This window comes from Planococcus citri, chromosome 3 (genome assembly GCF_950023065.1).
Source record: "Planococcus citri chromosome 3, ihPlaCitr1.1, whole genome shotgun sequence".
Lineage (NCBI taxonomy): Eukaryota > Metazoa > Arthropoda > Insecta > Hemiptera > Pseudococcidae > Planococcus > Planococcus citri.
In genome coordinates, this window is record NC_088679.1 from 40,301,163 (window position 1) to 40,327,289 (window position 26,127).

A 26,127-nucleotide genomic window follows, 5' to 3' on the forward strand; every position below is an offset into this window, starting at 1 on the left:
TAGATTACTCGATAACCACGATACCTACTAAAATGGAAGTTTTTCGAATTGTTAGAGGTTTTGAAAGGCATTTTGGCGATATAAAAATCAGTGTTGCCGTTTTTTTTTCGTATGAAAAATTAGCTCGAAAGGTATCAAAACGTAGTTTTCATATCGTTCCGACACTCAAAAATTCTAGAAAAAATGTATCATGGACAACTTTCCATGTTGAACAACATAGAAAAATTGGGATGGTGTTATTGTTCATAAAGTTGATTTAAAATAATTGAAAGTTTGCGAAAAAATGCGATTTTTTGATATAAAACATAGAAAAAAGTTTTGACTGGTAATGTTGACCCATTTGACCCCTATTTTTCCGCATCCGTTGAAAAAGTTGAAAAACCCCTTTCACTGGCTGTGTTACTCAGTTGCAGTGTACGCTTGCTCAGCATGTCCCGATCAGCACATGCTAAAAAAAGTAGATGTGCCCCTGAATGAAGCCTGTCGTTTGGTGACAGAATGCCTCAGACTAACTCCACTTACAGCTCTGCATTGCCTCGCAGGGATCGCACCACCGGAGGTACGTAGGAAGGTGGTTGCCAGAGCAGAGAAAACTAAAGCAACACACACCCCCATGCATCCCATACACCCCATGCATGGCTACAACGAATTACCAGAGAGCAGACTAAAATCCAGACACAGCTTCCTGAGAACAGCCAATGAATTAACTGCTCCTACTGAAGTTGAATGCTGTCAAATCTGGAACACAGCATCAGGTAGCAATAATACATATGAACGAATCATTACCCCAAGGCAACCAACTGAAGTACAGCCTCTGAAAAACCCTGAATAGAATTGGAAGCAGGACAACATGCTCGAAATCCAACTTATACTCGTACAGATGGCATTTGGCTGATGACGATCTATGCGAATGTCGCGAGGTACAAGACGACAGACACCTTTTCAGGTGTTGATTATAATATGGTGACTTCGACGCAGACAAACTGGACCGGACAATTGATGACGAGGGGGTGAAGTTCTTCGAATATTGGGACAAGAAGGGAATTTAGATAGATAGTATTGCCGACCGGACAAGAGAAAAAAAATAATAAAATCAAAATTCGAAAAAATGCACTTTTCAATTCTAAACATCAAAAACAGTTTATATTTATTCAGTTGTCTTATTTTGACCTCTTTCTGACGTATTTCGTGAAAAAGTTGATAAAAATCACACTCATAGTAGAAAAATTAAAATTCGTTTATTTTTTGAATTTTTTTCGAATTTTTATTTTTTTTGCGAGTACCTAGGTAAATTCAACCAAGTTGAAAACCAACAAAACATTATTTTATATTTTTTGCTATTGCTACGTATCTAGCAGAAAGTGAAGGAATGTGGTCCATTTAATTCCTTTCATTCTTTCGCATATTTGGTACCAACCTAAATTTTTTTTATTCCTTACCGCGTATGCTTCCTACAAAAATATGAAACAGCTTGGTAAAAAAATAAATAAATAAAGTTTCGGCACAGTTACGAAAACCAAACCATTAGTACATTTTTGCTAGAGGAAAATTCAAAAATTTTCTATAAAAGTAAAGACTACATTTTATTCTTACAATATGGTCGCAAAAAAATATAGGAAAGTTCCGCCTCGCCTGTCCGAATTCCGCTCGCTACCTAATGTGTTTCTGAACTTTTTTTTTTACTGATTGTGAGGTTGACAACGTCGTTATCTTTTCAAAATCCAGAAATATTTCATTTGAAAAAAATTACCGATGCGTAAAATTTTGTGGTAAAAAAATCAATTTTTCGACATAAATCTGCGAATATTTCAGATACTTGAAATATCTTCCCATATTTGTGTTGAATTTTTGCGTTGAAAATATTTGGCAATGTTACCTGCGCAACGGCTGTCCGAAATCTCTCAATATGCGTACCTATAGTCAGTTTCCTTTGTTAATCTAAACTGTGTTGAATAAATTTATTTTAGCAAATCCAGATTTTAAAAAAATTTGGATTAGAATAGATAGGTACCTATCTGAGTGTTTATTTTCAATTTTCAATAGAATTTTCAAATGTTTTACTTGATATACGTAGTTACTTTAGTATCTACATCCAAGCCCCGGTGTAACAATTTCTCTACCTGTATGCAATTTAAAAATATAGAAACGCCAAATCGAAAAACTTTATTCCTTCGATTCCCAAAATCAAGAAGTCTGCGTAGATACCTACCTCTAGTTTGAATTTCCGCATCGTAATGCGGAAGCAAGTTTAGTGCAATTTTACTTTTGAAAAAGTTGTTAATTTTAGTAAAAAGTCTTTTGAAGGGAATTTGTTTGAAACATACTTAAGCCGAATTCCACGAGTATTATCTCGGGCCAATGTGTGCCCATATGTGTAGCTTAGGTCTATACGATGAGTGTGACGCTCATGCTGCCGTTGTGTAGCACTCGTAGGTATAACTTTCTAGTCTTTTAAATTTTTCCTCATAAATAAGTACGAGTATAATGATATAAATACCATGCGGATACATCAAACAATGTTTTTAATTCTGCTGGGGTGTATATACGTGAAGTAGTTTGAGAACGCCGAAAAAGTTTTCTTATATTAACCTACAAAAGGGAAAGTTTTCCAATTTAAAATTGGTTCGTTTTATGACAATTTTTGGCAAAGGTTGAACATTTTCCATTGTTGTGTTTGTATCGAATAGTAAATAATGATGTATTCAATTACTTTGCGGTATGCTTTTGTCTTTAAGACTTTTTAATAACGTTCGCGAGCACGTGTCCAAAAAGAAACACCAGAAACCAGAATGCTGGTCGTATATAAGTTATAAAGTGTATTTAAAAACGTTTGCTGTTTAAAATCCAGTTTTTGATAAGGACTATTCACTGGCAAAGCACTAGGTACGCGGCATATCTACATATGTAGGTACCTACTTTACTTTTCTCGAATAAGATTCCTACAAAATTATAGATTCTTTCTTCATTCATAACACATTTTTTGTATAAATTTTATAAAACGAATAATAAATGCGATACTTTTGGGAATTTTCGAGATGTCCTTGAATGTCGAAATATCAGTCCGAAGATACTCTCTGTAAAGGTTTAATGGAGCTTTTGCAGCTCTCTACTATATACTCGTAGTTCATCGTTCGCGTTCACTCTAACCTTGTGCAAATATAAACACCCAGCTTTTGTCGGAAAAAATCATTTTAACTTACAGCACGCTTGCTTTATAAATATTCATGCTTAATTTGATAATGCAGGTCACTTTAGCGAACTGAGAATTGAGAGGTGTCTGTGCAATATGGATTGCACAACGAAACGTTTAATTTTCATTCTTGTTGCGCTTAAAGTTCTGCTAAATGTTCACCTAATAGATTAGTTATTTCCAGTTAAATAAGATATTCCAAACGTGTATTCTAGATTGGTGGATTAATTAATTTATATTGATTTCGTACGAGCGATGGTAAAATTAATAGCGTATCTTAGAATTATCCAGATAAGCTCATCTAGATTATATCGTGCAAGATGACTATAAATTTCTCAAATGATATAGGTAGGTAGTTATAGATATATGAATCTTCGTTTGTGTTGCTTTTTTTTTTTTTGGTAAAATTGTTCTTATTTCGTTTTCTTGTTCCATTTAAAGATTTTGATAGGACTATCTAATATGGTGAACTTTAAATACTTAGCCTGTTTTCCTTTTTATTCGTTCCTTTCGCGATAATTTCGTCTTGAATTATTTTATTTTAGAATAACGTTCGGACTTTTAGATGGCATCATCTATTACGTCGAAATAAAAATCAACCAATTAAAACGAATTTTTGAGGCCTGCCTAAGTCTAACGATGTTTCTGTTTACATTTTACGTACAATTCTACGGTATCAATTACGCTAAGGGAAAGTAGTTCAATTTTGATGTTGTTATACTGATTCGAGTCACTGTCATTCGTTCGTTAGAATAGGCCTATCTTGTACAAGTTCTATGTTTTTGTCTTCATTATAATACTGTGGATCTCTTGCTCTAACATTGGTATTTTGCCTCGATTGCTTGTATATACAATATGGATAAGTGGATATGATAATCGTATCTTATTCATATACGGTTTATCTCTCAACTGACGTGTTTATGTAAATTAATTATGTGTATTTACGTCAGTTCGAGTGTTCTAATAAAACAAAAAAAAAAAAACGATTACCTACTCAACTTCAACATTGAAAATTTTCATAAGAGTAGTAGTCCAGTCATTTTAAGTTTTTTATTCGGACTAATTCCTACAAAAGGTTTTTTTGCGGGATACTGTAGTGGAAGGGGTCCTATTCAACATACTAAAAGTCTCACCCCGTACCCCGCGTGCGACGCGTGCTAGAGCGTGAAAAGTGTCCCGCCGCGGCGTTTTTTGCGATTTTCTCGCGAGGAGTTCATTTTACGTCAAAAATAACTTCATTTTTGTGTTCTACGTCAAATTTCCGAGCTAGTGATATGTCAACTGTCCTTCTACCCCCAAAGGGGGTGGGGCTAGAACCATTCAAAAAAGGGGGGTTTCCTGAAAAATACATAAAGACTATGGGGGCCTAAGAGGGGTGAAATGGTCTCCAAAAGCGTTCGAGTTGATATGAGCATGGAAGATGGGTACCATTGAGAAACTTCCGCGTGAAAAATTTCAGATCCACATCCCCTCCCCTTTTTGAGGAACCCCCCTTTTCTGAAATTTCAATAACACTTTTCTCGGCCCCATTTCGGCCAATTTTGAAAATTTTTCAGTATGTTATGTATATCCTTGGTAGGTATCCCCATAAAAATTTTCAACCCCCTCCCCTCATATTTACCCCTCAAAATAGCGTTTTTCAACTTATTCTATGCTTTTCAACAATAGTAAAACTTGAGGAGGCCAAGTGCTCTGGAGAGGGCCAGATGCGTGTAGCAAAAAATCTGACGTCATATTCGTGCTCAGCGGTATCGAATCATAAGAAAACGACACCCTGTTCATTAATATTTAGTTATTTTCCTCAAAATTACCATTTCACCCCAACCCTCTCTAAGACACGTTTTTACACCATTTTGAGGAGTAAATATGAGGGGAGGGGGTTGAAAATTTTTGTGGGAATACCTATCAAGGATATACATAACATACTGAAAAATTTTCAAAATTGGCCGAAATAGGGCCGAGAAAAGTGTTATTGAAATTTCAGAAAAGGGGGGTTCCTCAAAAAGGGGAGGGGATATGGATCTGAAATTTTTCACGCGGAAGATTCTCAATGGTACCCATCTTCCATGCTAATATCAACTCGAACGCTTTTGGAGACCATTTCACCCCTCTTAGGCCCCCATAGTCTTTATGTATTTTTCAGGAAACCCCCCTTTTTTGAATGGTTCTAGCCCCACCCCCCTTGGGGGTAGAAGGACAGTTGACATATCACTAGATCGGAAATTTGACGTAGAACACAAAAATGAAGTCATTTTTGACGTAAAATGAACTCCTCGCGAGAAAATCGCAAAAAACGCCGCGGCGGGACACTTTTCACACTCTAGCACGCGACGCACGCGGGGTACGGGGTGAGACTTTTAGTATGTTGAATAGGACCCCTTCCACTACAGTATCCCGCAAAAAAACCTTTTGTAGGAATTAGTCCGAATAAATCTTCCCATATCATCTAAAATTCCTGTACTATAGTACATACCTAGTACCTACATGTACATATACTAGTGTTAGTGTATGTGATTTTAATTCAACGGCCATACGAAGTGTTCTGATGTTTGACATACCTAGATGTGTATTAGGGTGGATCGCGAAAAAAAAAGTCAGAGGATTTTGACCAAATTCAGCAGAGACCTTCACTTTGAGTTGAAAGTTATCCACAAAAAATGTCAACTCCTAAGGTGCCTTTGGAGAGAAGATTTGGCCTCTCAGGGATAGTTTTCGAAAAAATGATGGTTTTTCGCTCTTGTCACTACACAACCTGCTTTGGGAAAAATAGCCCAGTTTCAAATAAAAGTATTTGAGATTCTGCGTCGATCTATGCTATTGCCGTCAAAATCCAAGACCACTTTTAGGGTTCTGCTGAGCGGTTGAAAATGTGCAAATCGCTTATTTTTGCATAAATTCGTGTACCTATTGAAAATTGTTACCTTACAAATATGTCGCATTAATCATGCCAAAATATTGAAATATGTCTATATCATATCTGAAGCTGAAGAAATACGAATTTTTGAACACAGAAGTGTCATTTTTTGTTATCATTTTCAACATTTTAAAAAATCGAAAAAATTATGATTTTTTTTTTTTCTTTAAAATTGGCAAAAATGATTGAAAAATTTACACGTCTGCTTTCCAAAATATTTCTTCAGTTTCAGGAATGGTATCTTTCTATATTTTAGCATAATTAATGCGAAATAATTTCCAAAAAATTTGAAATGATTAGGTTTTTTTAGAAAAAAAATCAAGTTTACTTATACGTACCTACTACCTACCTACCTAATTGCCAGGTAAATTATCAGCAACTGATAGGGGGGATATTTTGACATGAATAAGTTTGTTCGAAGGGTAGGAGGTTCTGTCCAAGTAGCGCTGACTTCTAAAAACTGTTGACTTTTTCATACTGTCAGACTTTTATGGCATTTTGTTAAAACCATGAAAAAATGGATGTTAGGTCTCCTCTCGATCAAAGGAAAGTTTAAAATCATGGTACGGTTTTTGCTTCAACTTAGATTTTTTTGAAGTCAGTATCACATGAACCCGAATCACGAGAATTTCGAAGGAATCCCCTTCACTATTTCCAAATTTTTTAAAAATCTGATATAATATCAGAAAATGACGAATTGTTCCTAAATTTTCAAAAAAGTCGGTTGATTTTCTCCAATGTTTTTAAAACCTGACACAATTATGCCAGGAAGTCAGCCAATTGCTTTTAGATCTTAAATCAGACTTTTGGGAATCTTGGAAAAATTCAATAAATTGCCATGTCGCACTTACAAAAAAGAATTTCTGGTATTTTGTCAGGCTTTTGAGAACTGGAAAAAATCGCGTTGGGTTACTATCAATGACATTTTCGTAATCAAGCTTCAGTCAGAAAACATATCCACGATCGATTCAAAACTTTCTTTCTGAAAAGGACTTTACCTCCAACGAATATCTCTTTGAACTTCAGAGAGGGGGGTGAGGGAGTTTAGACGAGATCATTAGGGTGGATCGCAAACAAAAAAAATATATCGAAGGATTTTGACTAAATTCAATGAAGGCTTTCATTTTGAGTTTAAAGTTATCCAGAATTGTTTCGCATTAATTATGAAAACTTCAAAAAATATCACATTTGTGAAACTAAGAGAATATTTTCGAATATCCTACAGTGCTGTAAATTTTTTGGTCATTATTAACGATTTCAAAAAATTGAATTGATAAAAATGACAAAAAACAAATAGGTGTTTCTTCCAGTTTCAGAAATGATACCGACTCACTGAGTTGAGATAAGTACCTATATACCTAGCTAGGTATGCTTTAATTTCAACCTTCGTCCTTCATGAATTTGTTTTGCGCTAAAAATACATACTAAACTATCCACGATATTTCTAAAACGAAATGTTCAAATAAATTGGTAAATAGAAATACATCGAACGAAATATCTTCAGATTTCATTCAAATGTTACGGTTAGGTACAACTTTACCATGAATTCCGAGCATTCTTTTTTCGATTGCGATTTTTCGCTCGAATGTGTAAAATACTGTCCCTAATTTTCGAGTTAGGTATTTCATTTAGTACGTTGTATGTACATTATACGGTTTTTTGCGTGGTCGTTGAAAGAATTTCTGTTCTCTGTGATTTTTCAGATGTATTAAAAGATGATGCATGCTCGCAAATAGATTCCGAAATGAAAAACAATAATTGGAGCCGAGTTGAAATTTTACGAATGTAACACGACGACACAGAACCGAAGGACTTTCCGAGATCTAATTACAAAATTACTTACATAGTTCGTGAGTATTTTATAAAAGAATGGATTTTTCGCGGTTATAAGAAATCGTCTAGCTTAATACGAATCAACGTTGCGTGTAACTTGTTAGCATTTTCTTTATTATAAGGTTTAATTTGATTTTTTTTTTCTTCAGGAGCGTTTCAGCATTCTCTCAATGAAATATTAAGAAGATACGGCTCGCTGGATAAAATCTCCACTTTGAACAGATGCAATATTTGAGTTTAAGGCGTTCTTTGACAATTGATTTATTTTTACTGTTGGTATTTTACCAATATAATGAACTGTGTGTGGTGAATTCGACATCAAATTATTCAACGACGTCGATAGAAGGTGAGTAAAGTAATCAGTAACCTCGACGCGTAGTGCGTAGGTATTCTTAAATGGGTAGTTATCAGATCTCTCTAAAAATAATTACGTCAGAAATTAGGTATTGATTTTGATTTCGCGCGTTTAACTGTAGATGTTTTATGCCAGACTATTGGATGGTGTTTATGTGCGGTATAATAAGTTCCTTGATATTTTACTTACACCTATCTACATTTACCTAAGTATATTTATTTCAGAAATACGTAAATTCCCTTGTAACATTAGTAAGGATGAAGAGGTGTTTCACTGTGATGATTCGAACTGCATTCGGCTGAAGAATCGTTGTGATAATGTTCGTGATTGCGACAACGGCGAAGATGAAAGCGTTCAGAATTGCGGTAAATATTACGCTTGTCTTTCTTAAGTAATGTTTTATGGAAGAAGTAAGGCTTTTCAATTTATGTTTGCCTAATCCTCCAACCTGAAATTGCCCACATTCTCGACCATATCCTGACATTCCTTCCCACTAAGAATAAGTTATGGAAGGTACACTTACTGTTCATATTTGTTCAGAGACACTCACAAAGGAACCTCTCAAACTTGCACTCTTCGATTTGTACGAAACAAAGCTAGATCGAAAGAGCATGTTCTAAAACTCCCGTAACTATAATATTTTAAGTTCTAAAGTTCATTTTTGAACTTTTAGTAAATTTTTTAAAATTGAAATCAAAAACTCAACAAATTGTTTCAAGGGTGATTTTTGAATTGTTTCATGAGATATAATTTTTTATTCAAGCAAAGTGAATCAATGTGAATAATTCCTTTAATTTAACTCTCACACAACAACGAGTACCTAGTATGTACCTATCTGTATCTAGTTTTGTACTGTTCTGGTGCCTCTGGCAATTTTTCAAATTTCTCCAGGAATTTCAATAAATCGCTTTGAAATGGCCAAAAATGAACTTTAGAATGTATAACTTTGGTTGGTGCTTATTGGGTATACCCCCTCAACCGTTTTAAGTGGTGACCGCAAAATTCCAGGAAGTGTGAACTCAAAAGGTAATTTTTGACCATGACCAATTTGTAAATTCCAAAAAAATGGGGGAAAATCAAATCTTCAAACAAGGCATACCACGAGCGACTTTTTCGAAAAGATTTCATCTGGCGTGTCTCTTTGATCGTAGGACTCGGGAAACAGTCGTATTTTTACCTTTTTGAAGCCTCGAGCGAATTTTCAAATTTCTCCAGAAATTTCGAAATTGTTCTGAAAGTGTCAAAAATGAACTTTAGAATGTATAACTTTGGTTGGTGATTATTGGGCATCCTTTCAACCGTTGTAGTTGATTACCACGAAGTTCCAGATGCGCGTGTTCAAAAGTCAATTTTTGACCTTTCCAGAGAGATTTAAACTTCCTGGAAAAATTTGAAAAATCGCTAGAGGCTTCAGAATAGTGCAAAACTACTAGGTAAGTAGTTGTTGTTGTATGAGAGTTGAATTGTTCACTTCTCTCAAGAAGGAAAAAAAAGCATTATAGGTAAGTATGTACCTCATAAAACAGTTTCAAAAATTCGCCACATGTCCAAAAAAGAAATTTAGAACTTGAAATTTTGGTTACGGGAGTTTAGGACAAATTCTCTTTCGATCAAACTTAGAGTATTTCCTGAATTTACGAGTAATTTTGAGAGTTACTTAGACACTTCTATCAACACAATATATCCACCAAGCAGTAATACGTACGACGTGAGGTTTCGAAATTTTTACGAAACAAAAAATTGAAGACATTTTGCGTGGTAGTTTTTTGGTTGACTTGCTTTGGAATTTACAATAAAGAAACCATTTTAGAAATTTGTCATTTTTGTTTTGTTTTGTATGTCTATGTATTAAAGCAAAAAAAAAAAAAAAAAACTGTAGGCTGAGCTGTTTACGTCTACTCTGAAACATCTCACATGTAATAATGACGCTATTGAACTGACATCAATGTACGAGTACTTATTGCCTATCGTTTATCACCCTATCAATGTATTTTTTTGTGTACTCAGGATGCCTGCCTAATGAATTCCGTTGCAGTAACAGTTGCATCGATTTGTTAAGCAGATGTGATCGAAATACAGACTGTCCCAACGGCGAAGACGAAGAAAATTGCGGTAATTTCCATATTTATTTTTCTCGACTATAGGTAGTATACCTACTCATAGATATAGCTTAATGGGTCTATAAAGTATAGGCTACCAGTTGGTTCGATTTTCGCCATGTCAAATGATAGCTAGGTAGAGGTACTAGAGGTAAACTATACATGTACGTATAACACATGTTCCGCAAAGGGTTACGTTTCATTATGATGGAGTGATTATAGGCAACTCGTATTACAACGTATTGTAAAATACGATATGCTTAGTGGTTTCTTAATTGGAGAATAAAGATTTTCCAACAATTTATAACGTCCTATACTCCTACGAGAAAATGTTATCAATTAAAAATTGAGTAATTGGTATAACGTGATCGTAAAATTTTGCAAACGTGCGAAAATTATTCATATTTTTTATACCATAAAATAAAATCTCGCTTAAATTACAGCGTTGAGAGTGAGGTTTTTCAATATTAACTACCTATAATTTTTTTTCTGTTCCTAAATTTTAGCTGGATTACTTATTTCGTACTTAGTTATTTTTTGAATCGAGTACCAAAAAAAATTGCGATAATATATGAATAGGTAATGAATTTTGCGTAAAAATTATTTTCTCTGGAGACCTAATGCGGCTCTCAAGCAGCTTTTTCCGACAAAGTACCTACGTAAAAGTTGTCAAAATAAAAAATTCAAATACTGCTCTGTTTCGCTCTTTTAGTATTCGTGACATTGAAAAAATGTTTCGGTTCAAGAAGGTACTTAATTAATGTGTACTTAAGCATACCTTGCACGTTTTGCGACAAAAAATATTTAATCTTATAGTAGGTAAGTAAGTAGTTAGGTACCTATATAAAGGTACAATGAATTTATGTATCGCCTTCGATGATTTTAATTTAACGACGAGGTAAATTTTAATCGACTTGGAGAGTACACGCGATCACGATTGGAAATAAATATTCCTCATTGTCTTCCAAAAAACAACAAATTTTAGTACCTACCGGTAAAATGTACCTACGTATCTAACTAAGCCCATCTACTTGTACCTATTGAAAATTTATATATCGAGAAAATTTTCAACACGAAACCTTAACCATCGATTTAAATGTTTCAGTATTTCAAACGAGATACTCCATCATTTAAAACAATTTTGTGCCGCTATAAATTACCTTTGATAGGTTATCATAGTAATAACTAATTCACGTTTGCGTTCAGATGGTATCATTATTCACGTAGGTGTCTATCTATCCTTTGTAAGCGGGCATCTAATGATATTGTATCCCATTCAATGTACCTAAGTAATTCTTTGGTTAAAAAAAGACCCTTGGTTTTTATTTTATTGAACAAGAAAAAACTTATACGAAGTATTCACTTCATTGTAAGTGTTATTTCCTTCCATAGTAAGACATGAATGGGCTATTATCAAATCTCTCATTCAAAAATTACATATATGTATTTAAAAATTAAAAATATTTTGAATTCTTACATCTTTTCTAGACTGCTAAAAACTTTAAAAAATAAGCCCCCTGATGAATCAACTTGAGATACTCACCTGGTTTAAATTTTTAAAAATCAAAATACTGCGTACAGTACAAAATTTTTAAAAATTTCTCATAAACTGTTAATTTCTTCATTTAAATTTTTTCTTATTTCTAATTTTTTTTTTGGTGGAAGAAACAACAGATAACTCTGAAACGATTTCAGCTTCCTCGTTTGTAAGAAAAACAACAGAAAAGTAGGATTGACGTTTTCTATTCTCGCAAAATAACTAATATTTTGCACCGAAAAGGGAGGAGAAATTTCACGTATAGAACAAAACTGCAATATTTTGCGGAGCCAATTTTTGTTGAAAATGAGAACGTGAAATGTTTACCTGGTTATTTTGCGGACGAAGTAAAAATATTATTTATTGCATTGACCTTCTCTCTGTTAATCAACGCTGAAGGCTGAAAAAATGTTCGTGACAATCACTTGCATTGTTTGCTTTACACGTCTTACAGCCTTCGAAAACTGCATTTGATACGTCGCATCTACCTACATGTTAATAAAATTGCCTAACTAGTTTGCCGTAAATACGAACGAATACGATACATAAAATATGCCCGTATGTAGAAGTAGACAGTAGATATCTTCAAGTCAAATCGGACCAAAAATGAATTTTGATCTGATCTGTTAATTTTCCCAATCAGCTCTTGACTACTGCTCTAAAACCAGTGCTCAAAAATAAGCATATTGAAAACAAAAAAAAAACACAAAAAAAAATTACAATTTGTTAAACAAATTTCAGAACTTTCCTTTTTATCTTGTTTAAACAATAACAAGGTATTTGGGTGCTTTATAGGCAAGCACCTACGTTTTGAAAAAATACGTATTTCGGTGTTTTTCGAACGAATGAAAATATTGTAACGCTGAAAAATGAAATCTGACGTTTTCAATTTGAAAATGATAAATTCACACGCTTATTGTAAAGTTAGGTCTATATTAAAAAATAGCTAGAGAAGGATAGGACGAGAGAGAAAAAGGCGGTAGACGACGGTATTTTGAAATAAATTACCCCTATTTACTCACGTATTCGATGCGTTAGATGTTTCTTATTCGAATACCTAATACGTTCAAATGCCACGCTATAAAATAATAAGGAACTTATACCTACCAACCGACTATACTAAACGGGAAAACATTTGGTGATATTTTAATTAGAGAAAAAATTAATTTTAATCTTATTAGAATTAGTAAAAGAGCTGGAATTAATTACGCAGATTCAACTCGACTGTACCATCAATAAAATACGTTGGTGGTAGGTAACTTGAGTACATTTTGTTGAAAAAATGTTCCCCTAACAAAAAGAACATCGCTAATGGCACCGGAAAAATATAGCCAACAAACGCGAAACGGTGTATTATTTAATTAAACACACAAAAAATCACAAATGAAACCATTTTGGTTAAATGTAAGTATAACTTGATGGATGTTTAAAAATTAAGTTTATAGACGAGGCTACGTTTTTGTTAACCCAGTTACGTGAACCATTCGGAATTAATTTTTCTTCTTTACATTTTCATAGTGGATAAAAAAAAACCTACGAATTGTAATTTTGTTCGTATAAAAGGTTGAAAATGATCGACAATGAATTTTTTCACGTTTTTATAGAATATTTCGATTAATCTAATTTATATTCAACGATATGGTGGTGTATTTTGAAGGTATTGAAACTTTCGCCACGCCAGTTTTATGTATAATATATTTTCTCAAAAAAAAAAAAAAAAAAAAAAAAATTGAAAAATGCTTATCCATCAACGAACGGTATTATGCAAGTTAAACCCTTCCAAACTGATAACCCGTTTTAAATTATTATAATATGAATCGAAATATATTAACTGGATAAAAAATGTGCCTATATGATTAACGTAGTTTACCATAACATCGTGACAAGAATTCTTTCAAAAATTTTTCATTTTGCTACGCTAATATTGCAGCATGAAGCTGAGAAAGCTGCTGTTTTGTTTTTGTTTATTGAATTTGATTTGTATTTTAATGTACAATGGTATAGGCACAGCGCGTAACCGTATAACGACGCATTTTCTGAAAATACCATTTTGTCCGCTTTTAATTTTCAAATTAATGTCACGGAATTAGCTGTTTATTGAATTCTTTCGCTTAGTTTTCCTGTATTAGCACAACTTTCCTTCGGTTTGAAATTTAAAGCAATAAAATTTAAAAACTTTTCCGCCAAATCTGTAGCACGCAATCTTATGCAAAGTTGCAAAATTTTAATACTTATTTGTCACCCAATACGTCCCACGAATTTCTATAAATACGAAATAGGTACCTACCTACCTACCTGTACAATGTTTCGAGTAAATGGAACAATGGAAAAATGATATTTACAGCTGTCGCTTTTGAAAATACATTTTTGGTATTTGCCATTCTAAACGTTTATATTTCTTTGCGATTCTTTTACAATGTAGGTTTGCATTCAAGTTTGACAAATTTAATCATGTGTATCAAATTTTACACGCTTCAATAATTGCAGCGTTTAAAAAAAACTTGCAAATTGTAACGATAACTAGGTTTTGGAAGAGTAGGTATGCTTGCTTATTTATAATTTTCTCAGAAATTTACCAAAAAATCTTTTACCACCTCCGTTTAGCGTGAAGGGAATCGTCTCCCCTTTTTAATAAGTTTCACGTTTCACAGGTAGAATTTTGACCAGTCAAAAAAAATGAAATCCCGCGTATAAGGAAGGGTGTGTAACGATTTGAAATAAAACTATGCACTCTCTTTATCGCTCTATGTCCAATAAGAATGAGCCAGTAGTATCTATTGTTCGGATTAAAACTCTATAAAAATTGAATTATGTTCAAAAGCTCTTGTACGTAACCAAATTTCAACAACTCTAATTGATTTTTCGATTTTTGGCAAACTTGATATTAACCTCTTGAAAATAAATGTCATCATTTTCCAAGAATCTTGAACAATTCACTGTGAAAAGTACTTCATATTAAAACATTCCACGAAATAAAATGGCCTTATTTGTTTTTTTCTAGACATTCTGGTTCCAAAAGTCTTACATTAAGCCCTCTCCAAAGACTCGAAATACATCATACTCGTGCGTTGCAATTTCACATAAGAGTAATTCTCAAAAAAAGGGTAAAAATTGTGTACATGGCAAATTTCTCAAAGGTTTTAGCATGAAATTTTTTTTGTCCATTCAAGGATCATCCCCCACGCATTTCACATACCTATGGTATTGAGATTTTTAGCCACTCCTTTCATTGGTGTACATTCGATTTTATACCCCAAATGTCCTTCGACTTGGCTGTCACATGCCATGTTTTTGAAAATAAATGTTATAAAGTGTCATGAACTTTATTTTTTTTTTTTGGAAAAATTGACACATTCTCATTATTATAGAACACGAAGGTCAATTATTGTGCAAATTGAAATTGCAATAAGTCCGTAGGAAGCTCACATTTCACATTTGAAAACTGTCACACACTTTTTGCGCAAATTTTAGAGCAATTTTCAGTTATTTTTGGTAGCTTCCCAATCCAACATTTTTTTCTGGTGAGGGGCTGCACTGGTTCACTGTTCTTATAGAAATGATACCCCGCACCGTTATTTTCAAAACCTATGCAATGGCTCGTTCTGATCGTACTTATCTCTGAAAATTTGATATTTAGAAAAATCTGTGTCCTTCGGCTTGCGTTTTTATTTACCCTAATGAACCCGCCAAAAACGATAATTGAGAAAGGGAAGTTATTCTACATGATAAGTAAACATTTATTACGTGTTAAAAATCAAATAATGTCCAGTAAGTAAGGCTAGAATCGAAAAAACGTTGAAATTGTCCTTCGGCTTGTGCAGCGCTCATTTGTCCTTCGACTTGGCCAGATTTCAGACAGCTGTACTTTTATCGCACTAGTTGACATATTACACGATAATATTAGCAAAATTTGACATTTTCCCCCTCCCTACGCCTCACCACCACCCCTACCAAAAAAATTAGTCCAGATTCGAACTCTGCGGCCTGAATAACATAAATCGACATATTATACGATAATATAAGCAAAATTTGACATTTCCCCCTCCCCACGCCTCACCCTCCACCTCTACAAAAAAAATAACTCCAGATTCGAATTCTACGACCTCGAAAACATATCAATCGACATATTACACATCGATGAGGGTCGAATCCTAATTATCACCGTTTTAGGGGTGTCAGGGCCCACAGTGAGGGGGTATTGAATTGAGGCCAACACTAGAAAAGGGATCTGGGACACCTATACAAATAATTCCCACTTGAAATTTTCCACAAAAAAAAATGATTTTTGTTTTTCAAAATTATGCACATCAAAATTGACCTTATTTTTGAGAATTACCCATAAATTAAAAATCTTCGATTTTTTTTACCTGTGATGAGTGCAATTTTCCAAATTAAAAAAAAATGGCTTTGATGAAAATGAATAAAAAAATCAAAGATTTTCACGTACCTACACGTGTTACACAATGTGAATTTTTTATAATTGTACCGCTGAAAGAAGTGACCGAAAGTGTCATTCAAAAGCTGAAAATTCTATTTTTGTCCAGAAAATATGCTTGAAAAAATTTTCATAAATAGCCGGAATCCGAAGATGAGATCAAATCACCCAGTTTACTCGTCTACAAGTGCTCTTTGAACGATAAAATTTGACCTTTGAAAACCTCTTTCTTTTAATTTTTTTTTTGCCTCGTACCAATATTTTTTTTACAAATTTGGAATACCGTGTTTCTTCATTTACCTATCTTATCGCTCATATCTGCTTTGAAATGGAAGAACAGGAGGAGGGGGAAGAGGGTCAAGATGAATGAGACATGGATGATCTTTTTCTGAAAAACTGTCAAAAAATAACATTGAATTTTTGGGGTGGAAAGGTTTGTAAAATAAATGTTACATATCATTTTGACAAAGATCTATCCGTTGAAAAATAAATCAATTTGAAATTTTTTATTAGTAATCATAAATATTTTTTGTCAATACCTATAATTCCTAAAATAAAACACGATTCAACGTGAGCCTAAGCGAATAAAGCGCAAAAATATTGAATGGAACCCTCTCACTGGTTCGTCTAATTGTCATACCTTTGAGAAATAACGAATTCACTCGACTGTAAATGTTTACAGTCGAATTGTAGGTGTCTTGAAATTACTATCATCTACGAGTACCTAACTATACATATTGCTCAAAATTCTGGTATAATTTCACATCGCTCACAGATACATACGATGAAAGAACCGTAACGAGTTATATAAACTTATGAAATATTTTTCTTGTAATTTGATGAGCATAAGAAGCAAGCATCGTTACTAACTATTTTTTTAGATAATAATTTTTTTGTTTGAAAATTTATCATTTTTTTCTCCAAATGTGAACTTACAAAACTGCTAGTGAATTCTTCAATCTGATTCGATACACGTGTAAACTTTCAGTTCCAAGGATTTATCCAAGTCGAATAAAATTATCCTACTGCACTCGTGGTGTTTTCGAATTCTTTATAAAATGTGTGCTTACTCGTGCATTTTCACTGATGAGCAATGAGCAATGAGCATTGAAATTTCTAAGCTTTTTGAACTAAGGTGTCGGTGATTTTTAAAATATCATACAAGTATATTATTATATTTTACAATCGCTTCAGCAATTAACCTTTTGACTTTTCATTGAAAAACAATTATTCTTTTTCTTGGAATATCTGATACATGTATAGGTAGGTACTATTCAGCTTTACAACTGTCATGATTTGTACTTATTTTAGGGCGTCCATAATTTTATAGATGCTCGGATGTGGGTGAAAGTATGATTAATTGAAATGAGAGATTGGTTGTCCACATAAACGCAACTGTGATTGATATGCCCAAAAACTCGAAGGAAATGGCACTTCTTCACCTATACCTACCACTCCATTACTTAATACGTATCATGATCATGAATGAATGAATGTGGTTTCATTCTACACGAGTCTACCAGTGCCTACTTAGCTGATTAGTACCTGACCTACCTAATACATACAACATGCCGAAACCCTAATGTGCCCAAATACATGTTATTATTTCATTAATTTTTTCTTATGTATTGTGCCCAGTTTACATATGCCTAAAGCTCTTTAATACAAGTATGGAAATAGAGTATGCTCTTAAGAAAGTCATAGCATTTTACGTATGTGTTACGTACTGCGCATGGCAGGTTGGTGTCGTCACGCGGTGGAGGTGGGCGGAGCAACCATTGCGGTGCAACGTTGTACGTGAACAGCTGATTTGATGCTTGCTCGCGCACTGCGCAGTACGTAAAACTTACGTAAAATCCTATGACTTTCTTAAGAGTATAATCTATTTCCATACTTGTATTAAAGAGCTTTACATATGCCCATGGTAAAAATCAGTGTTGCCACTTTGTTATGCACCAAAAATTAGCTGAAAACGTTGAAAAAATGATATTTCTCTATCGTGTCTATGCTAAAAAATGCTGGAAAATGCAGTTTAGAATCAATAAAAAGTTTCAAAATCATGTTTCATTTGGTGGTGAGGGGGAGGGGCAACGCCAAATTTTCATCATCATTATACTACGTACATTTTATCCTGGTGGGAATACGCTGGGCTTGTTTGTAAGTTGGTATATTATATATAAATTGAAGATGATTTTTTGATTCGCTATCGTTATATTTTCACTCTCGCCTATTTCAGTTTCAATGATGCCAATACTTATCCGCAAACGTTCGAAATGGCGTGTTATTTCATAGGCCTATCGATGACGTTGAATTTCAGCCGAAAATTATGTATCCTCTTTTCGCTTGATTAGAGTTGATAATTAATCTGTTTTATATTCCAGGCACGTATCAATGTCCAACTACGCACTTCAAATGTGAAAATGATTTTTGTATTCCTATCGAATTGACTTGTAATTTTGTTGACGATTGTGGCGATAATTCGGACGAATACACCGAATGCTGTGAGTATCTATTTATAGTATATACTTTTGAAATTATTGTTTTACTCGTAAAGTAGACGCTCGCGAATTTCAAAGCCTGCGAATGATAGTCCTCACTGCACGAGAACAAATTGTTTTTATGTGTTTGTGCCATTTACACCGTATGCGTGTATACGTATAGGTAAAGGTACTTTCTTTATCAATACGAGTATAGTACATAAGTATGTATTGTAGACTGTATAGGTGCGTGTATGTAGTTGTAATAGAAAAATGAGTTGCAGTGTAAACTCTGTACTATCTAGGTGCTGTGTAACGTTAAACTTTCGTAACTCGAAACAAGGTTTTATAAATATCATATTTTGAAGGGGAAAAAATCAGTTCTTTTACTTACCAACTCGAAGTTGGTACCTACCTACATCGAGTATTTGATAAAACATTATACAAATATGCCGGTGCCCAACGACTTCTTTTCATCTTTTCCCTTAAAAATTCCGTCAAGTTTTTTTTGCTAAGGTCGCAATAATGAACAAAATTCTAGAAACAATTTCAAAAGACGTTCAACGTTATCGTCAACAACGTCACCTTTAATGCTGCCGATATGACGTAATCATTTTTTCTCCCTAATTTATTCTAAATTTTTTCCATCCGATGATCTTATGCCAATGATTCCAAGAATAACTCGAACGCGTGTTTGTTTTTTTATTTTTGTGGAGTGTTTTCTGTTTGTTTCTTATTTTCTATTTTAAAAAATACTGGGTGAGTTTTCGGTACCTTTTCTATTTCGAACTTAATCATATCAATTCATTATTCGATTTTGAATGGCTGCCAGTTATTATTTTTTTTAATAAGAAAAATTGACCGTATGTTATGACGAGATAGGTAACGAAGTAGGTGTACAGTATGACACAGAAGTAGTGCCCGGTGGCTTTTATTTCTAAGTGGAAAGAGCTAGAGAGATGAATGAAGCGGCGTTGAGTAAGGAAAAATAAGGGCTTTCAAAAGCAACCTTTAAAATTTCAGGCCCACGCACAGGGTGTCCACAAATTGAAAAACCGGTTTGGTCAAAAAATTCAAACTGGTTTTTATTGGCGCAATGTATTCTACACACTGAGGCGACAAAAACGTGATATGAATTTTTTGAAACCGGTTCATTAATTTGCAACCAGTTAGCAAAAAATACCCAAAAATTGTAGATAGAGAAAAAAGTTTGAAACAAAAGTTGTAGAGCGTGAAAAATTACACAATTCTGTCTAATCACATTTTGAAACCGGTTCATTGGTTCGCATTTAGCTACCAGTTTTTGACAATCACCTAAAAATTGAAGATACAGAAAAATGCTTGAAACAAAAGTTGTAGAGCGTGAAAAATTGAACCATTTTCACTGATCGGATTTTGAAACCGGTTCTTTAATTTGCAACTAGTTATAAAAATTACCTAAAAATTGGAGATCGAGAAAAAAGCTTGAAACAAAAGTTGTAGAGCGTGAAAAATTACACAATTCTGTCTAATCACATTTTGAAACCGGTTCATTGGTTCGCATTTAGCAACCAGTTTTTGACAATCACCTAAAAATTGAAGATACAGAAAAATGCTTGAAACAAAAGTTGTGGAGCGTGAAAAATCAAACCATTTTCGCTGATCAGATTTTGAAACCGGTTCATTAAGTCGCAGCAAGCCATCAAAAGTTACCTGATTGTAAGTTAATTAGCCATTTTCAAAATCCGGTCAGCAAAAATGGTTCAATTCTTCACGCTCCACAACTTCTATTTCAAGCATTTTTCTCTGTCTTCAATTTTTAGGTGATTGTCAGAAACTGGTTGCTAAATGCGAACCAATGAACCGGTTTCAAAATGTGATTAGACAGAATTGTGTAATGTTTCACGCTCTACAACTTTTGTTTCAAGCTTTTTTCTCGATCTCCAATTTTTAGGTAATTTTGATAACTGGTTTCAAATTAAAGAACCGGTTTCAAAATCTGATCAGCGAAAATGGTTCGATTTTTCACGCTCTACAACTTTTATTTCAAGCATTTTTCTGTATCTTCAATTTTTAGGTGATTGTCAAAAACTGGTAGCTAAATGCGAACCAATGAACCGGTTTCAAAATGTGATTAGACAGAATTGTGTAATTTTTCACGCTCTACAACTTTTGTTTCAAGCTTTTTTCTTGATCTCCAATTTTTAGGTAATTTTGATAACTGGTTGCAAATTAAAGAACCGGTTTCAAAATCCGATCAGTGAAAATGGTTCAATTTTTCACGCTCTACAACTTTTGTTTCAAGCATTTTTCTCTATCTTCAATTTTTAGGTGATTGTCAAAAACTGGTAGCTAAATGCGAACCAATGAACCGGTTTCAAAATGTGATTAGACAGAATTGTGTAATTTTTCACGCTCTACAACTACAACTTTTGTTTCAAACTTTTTTCTCTATCTACAATTTTTGGGTATTTTTTGTTAACTGGTTGCAAATTAACGAACCGGTTTCAAAAAATTCATATCACGTTTTTGTCGCCTCAGTGTGTAGAATACATTGCGCCAATAAAAACCAGTTTGAATTTTTTGACCAAACCGGTTTTTCAATTTGTGGACACCCTGTGCGTGGGCCTGAAATTTTAAAGGTTGCTTTTGAAAGCCCTTATTTTTCCTTACTCAACGCCGCTTCATTCATCTCTCTAGCTCTTTCCACTTAGAAATAAAAGCCACCGGGCACTACTTCTGTGTCATACTGTATGTAGATTTTTCATTATCCTTAATTCCTTATTCTTCGACTAAGCACCGGTGTGTTTCAAATTAATGAAACAGAGATGGAAAAATTGAAACGTTAACAAAAATAGAAAACAATTCATTCAAGTACGTAAATTCTTTTGCAAATGTGTAATTTATTTTATTTTTCTGCAGGTACCTAGTACCTACCTTCTACCTCTACTGTACTCATATACATATAAACATCAAATAGGTACGAGTATGTATATAGGTACCTACGTATTGTTTTCACGATGAAAATTTTAATCTAAAAGGCTTCGCCGAAAGAAATGAAAGTCTATTCGAATTTTCTTACGTGCACATACAGAACAACAGGCTTATTATCAAAAAAGCAGTACAGCTTTTTGAAATTTATTCAACAACGTTGAACTCTTTATTCACAATTGCGTCTAAATCGTGTACATACCTACTCGTATCATATTATGGTATGTTAAAAAGTTATCAAAATTCAAAGCATAAAACAAACAAGCCGAAAATACAAGAGCCAAGTTCATGGTTTGCGTAAAATTGTATTATTTTATGAAACTTTTCCACAACAAAGTTATCTCAAAAAATAAGCTCCGTTAGCTTTCAAATTTCATTTTCATGTTTATGTTTCCATACTTTTTTCGCCGCAGAAATCCATTTACCGGTCAAAGATATGTATTTAAGAGATAAGAGCATTTAGGTATTATCTTCACTCGGTGTAATATTTTACCGCTGCAGAATCACCTTTTATGTACTATTTTGTGGACGAGCACATCGCTCAATTTTCGTTTGATATCCTATTTCGAAATGGAATTATGTTAGTGGTGTCGTCGGTGCTGCTAATGCAGTTGAATCTTTTCTAACGTCGTGGTGAGATGATTTCCATTAATTTGGGTTAGGCTTACAATTGGAGGTACGGTTACGTACATATTAGGTTTTAAAGGTGTTGTGTGCTAATTTGACATTCTAGTGTGTGAAATAGCGAGAAAAATTTTAAAAATGACGTTTGGCGAATGTGTGTAATGGGTAATAATTATTATCTCACTAATAGTATGTTTTATCGAAGGATATTTTTATTTCTTTTCGTGAATCAACGAATTAGAAATACAGGAGAGACCTAAAATCGTTCAATAAAGTTGATACATATGTTTAATACTTGTCTGAAATATACTCGTATTTCATTCGTAAACAAGGCTTCCTCGAAAAAAAATCGAACTGAAAATGGAAAATTTTATATCTATACTCTATTTTTTGTTATACTCCCTGATTTTTTCTAAAAAAAATTTACGGTAATTTTCTTTTCATTGTGAATTTTTCATCACAAAAAAATCTGTCTGGCAAATTTTGGCTAAAAAAAACGAAAAACAACGAAATTTAAAACTTAACTTTTTTATACCTATATTACGTATACCTATCTGGAATGTGATTCATTTTTAGTGTGCGTAGCACACTATTGGTTTCGCTTTGAGAAATGAAATTTCATTATACATGAATGTTCTCTTAAACTATCCAACCGTTTTTTGTACCTATTGGACACCATTTGAGAATCATTAAGGCGGAGGGAATAGATTATTTTTCATTCAATTCGGATGGGTAATTGCTGAGTAATTGCAATTTTAGTTCATTATTTTAATGCATAAATTCCTAAAAAAGGAGAAAGGGGACTTGTAAACCACCTGCCGCTCATTGTACCCTGCTATACCCCCAGCCTTATCCCTTCATCATTTTATAAACACCTGCGTTGCATTGTACCCTGTTACACCCCCAGTCTGCCAGCTGTGTATTTCAAGTGGGAGTGGCTTGGTGGGGTGTTTCCTTCTAATTTACTTGGTTACCTCCGGCAGTAAAACAAATTGGCAGTTCATTTTATGTGAAACCTTTGTGAAGTATACACCATTCCAGTTAGTATCCTATATAGCTTGTGTCTGTTAAGAATAGTGTTACCTATATTGTTCCTGTGTTGATTTAATGGTTGCAGCTTTTCAGTTCAAATAAACAGGTAATTATTACATCTTCATTATTGTTTTTATTATTATCATTTTCTGTTGTTTTTTTCAGGCTAGTTCAAATTGAGTTTCTAATCTGGTGCTTTTTTAATTCAAATTTATTAATTATCTATTTTTTTTTTTTGTTTTTTTTATACTAGTTCAAATTGAGTTTTAAATCTGGTGCTTTTTTAATTCAAATCTATTTTATTTTTTTTGAAATTTTCATTTGTTTTTTTCATGCTAGTTCAAATTGAGTTTCTAATCTGGTGCTTTTTTGATTCAAATCTATCATTTTTTTGAAATTTTTATTTTTGTTTTTTTTCAGGATAGTTCAAATTTGGTTTCTATTTTTTTTGTTTTTTTTTTGATAATTTCAAATTGAGTTTTTAATCTGGTGCTTTTTTAATTCAAATCTATTATTTTTTTTTGAAATTTTCATTACTAGTTCAAATTGAGTTTTTAATCTGGTGCTTTTTTAATTCAAATCTATTATTTTTTTTGAAATTTTCATTTGTTTTTTTCACTTTTTTAATTCAAATCTATTTTTTTTTTTTGAAATTTTCATTTGTTTTTTTCATGCTAGTTCAAATTGAGTTTCTAATCTGGTGCTTTTTCAATTCAAATTTATTAATTATCCAGTATTATTATTTTTTTGAAATTTTTGTTTTTGTTTTTTAGACTAGTTCAAATTGAGTTTTTAATCTGGTGCTTTTTTAATTCAAATCTATTATATTTTTTTTTGAAATTTTGGTTTTTGTTTTTTTTCAGGATAGTTCAAATTTAGTTTCTAATCTAGTGCATACTTAATAGGTTAGAAATTTATCATTTTATTTATTTCTTTTAATTCAAATCTTATTTTTTTAGGCATTTTTTTGAAATTTTTATTTATTTATTTTTTGTTTTAGGCTAGTTCAAATTGAGTTTCTAATCTAGTGCATACCCAATAGGTTAGAAAATAATTATTTTATCCAATTTCATAAAAAATTCAAATTCTGTTTTATTTTTATTTTTTTCATTTTTTTTAGGTTAGTTCAAATTGAGTTTCTAATCTAGTGCATACTTAATAAGTTAGAAACATAATTTTTTCATCCATTTTTTTTTAAAATTCAAATTTCATTTTTTTAGGCTAGATTAAATTGAGTTTCTTATCTAGTGCATACCTACTTAATAGGTTAGAGATTTATTTTATAATTTTTTTTTCATTTTTTATTGAAAATGTTTTTTTTAGTTGGTGTTTTTTTTTGTTTATCAATTTTCAATGAAGTATTTAGTTTATTTTTTCAAAATTAGGAATTAGACTCAGGTATGTTCACAATGTGCACTCGTTTCTGTTTTTTGATTCATTTACTAAATTGTTTTGTTGTTTTACAGGCTAATTGGTTGGAGATGTTAAAGTTAACACATAGGGACAAATGAAGCCAACAAGTAGTGGCATACCTAATTGAAGCCAATAAGTTGTGGCAATGTAGAGGCAAAATTAAAGCCAATACATAGGGACAAATGAAGCCAACAAGTAGTGGCATACCTAATTGAAGCCAATAAGTAGTGGCAATGTAGAGGCAAAATTAAAGTCAATACATAGGGACAAATGAAGCCAACAAGTAGTGGCATACCTAATTGAAGCCAATAAGTTGTGGCAATGTAGAGGCAAAATTAAAGTCAATACATAGGGACAAATGAAGCCAACAAGTAGTGGCATACCTAATTAAAGCCAATAAGTTGTGGCAATGTAGAGGCAAAATTAAAGTCAATACATAGGGACAAATGAAGCCAACAAGTAGTGGCATACCTAATTGAAGCCAATAAGTAGTGGCAATGTAGAGGCAAAATTAAAGTCAATACATAGGGACAAATGAAGCCAACAAGTAGTGGCATACCTAATTGAAGCCAATAAGTTGTGGCAATGTAGAGGCAAAGTTAAAGTCAATACATAGGCACAAATGAAGCCAAAAAAAATGAATGGCAAAAAAATGTACTTTAATAAAGAAAACTGAAAAAAACCCAAACTGAAAACCAAAATAAATTCTATCAGTTTAGGTTTTGGTTTTACTCACACTGCTTCATTATTTTTGTTATGGTTTTTTACGGTTTTTAAAAAAACCTATGAAATTTAGGTTTTTGTTTTCAGTTAGGATTTGAAAATGGCTAAAAGTATGGATCTTGTTCGGATTTCGGTTACAGTTTTTGTTTTTTTGCGGTTACGGTTAGCACCACTGTATGCATCGGTGAAATATTCTTTGAATTGGTATATTATGTTGATGAAAAATAAACAAACTTTTTCGAAATTATAACATCAAATTTGATATTTATTACGCAGAAATTATACTTTTTTTTTGAAACAGTTAAACAGGTAAAAGAATTTACAGATAAAATAATTACAACTATTAATTTTCAGAAAAATGAAGAAATCCTGCTGTACCTACATGGTACGTGGCGTATGGATGACGCCCTCCGTGAGTGGGAGTATTCCCCATCATCCGACCTGTATTAAAAGTAAAGTTAAAAACTTGAAAAAAAAATTAGTTATTAAAATTGGGGAAAAAAAAGAGCTGGAGAATATTTTCAT

General features: G+C 33.0%; 1 protein-coding gene across 2 annotated transcripts in view; it reads left to right on the forward strand.

Annotated features, from left to right (window-relative positions):
- Positions 1 to 26,127, forward strand: part of LOC135839225 (G-protein coupled receptor GRL101-like) — a 169,608-nt gene that overhangs the window by 122,199 nt on the left and 21,282 nt on the right. For both annotated transcript variants that reach the window (XM_065355157.1, XM_065355156.1), the window contains exons 3-7: positions 7,808 to 7,954; positions 8,087 to 8,283; positions 8,517 to 8,657; positions 10,300 to 10,404; positions 18,745 to 18,864. In XM_065355157.1, coding sequence (XP_065211229.1) covers positions 8,160 to 8,283; positions 8,517 to 8,657; positions 10,300 to 10,404; positions 18,745 to 18,864 — 490 coding nt within the window. In that variant the 5' untranslated portion in view covers positions 7,808 to 7,954; positions 8,087 to 8,159. The remainder of the gene's footprint in view (positions 1 to 7,807; positions 7,955 to 8,086; positions 8,284 to 8,516; positions 8,658 to 10,299; positions 10,405 to 18,744; positions 18,865 to 26,127) is intronic.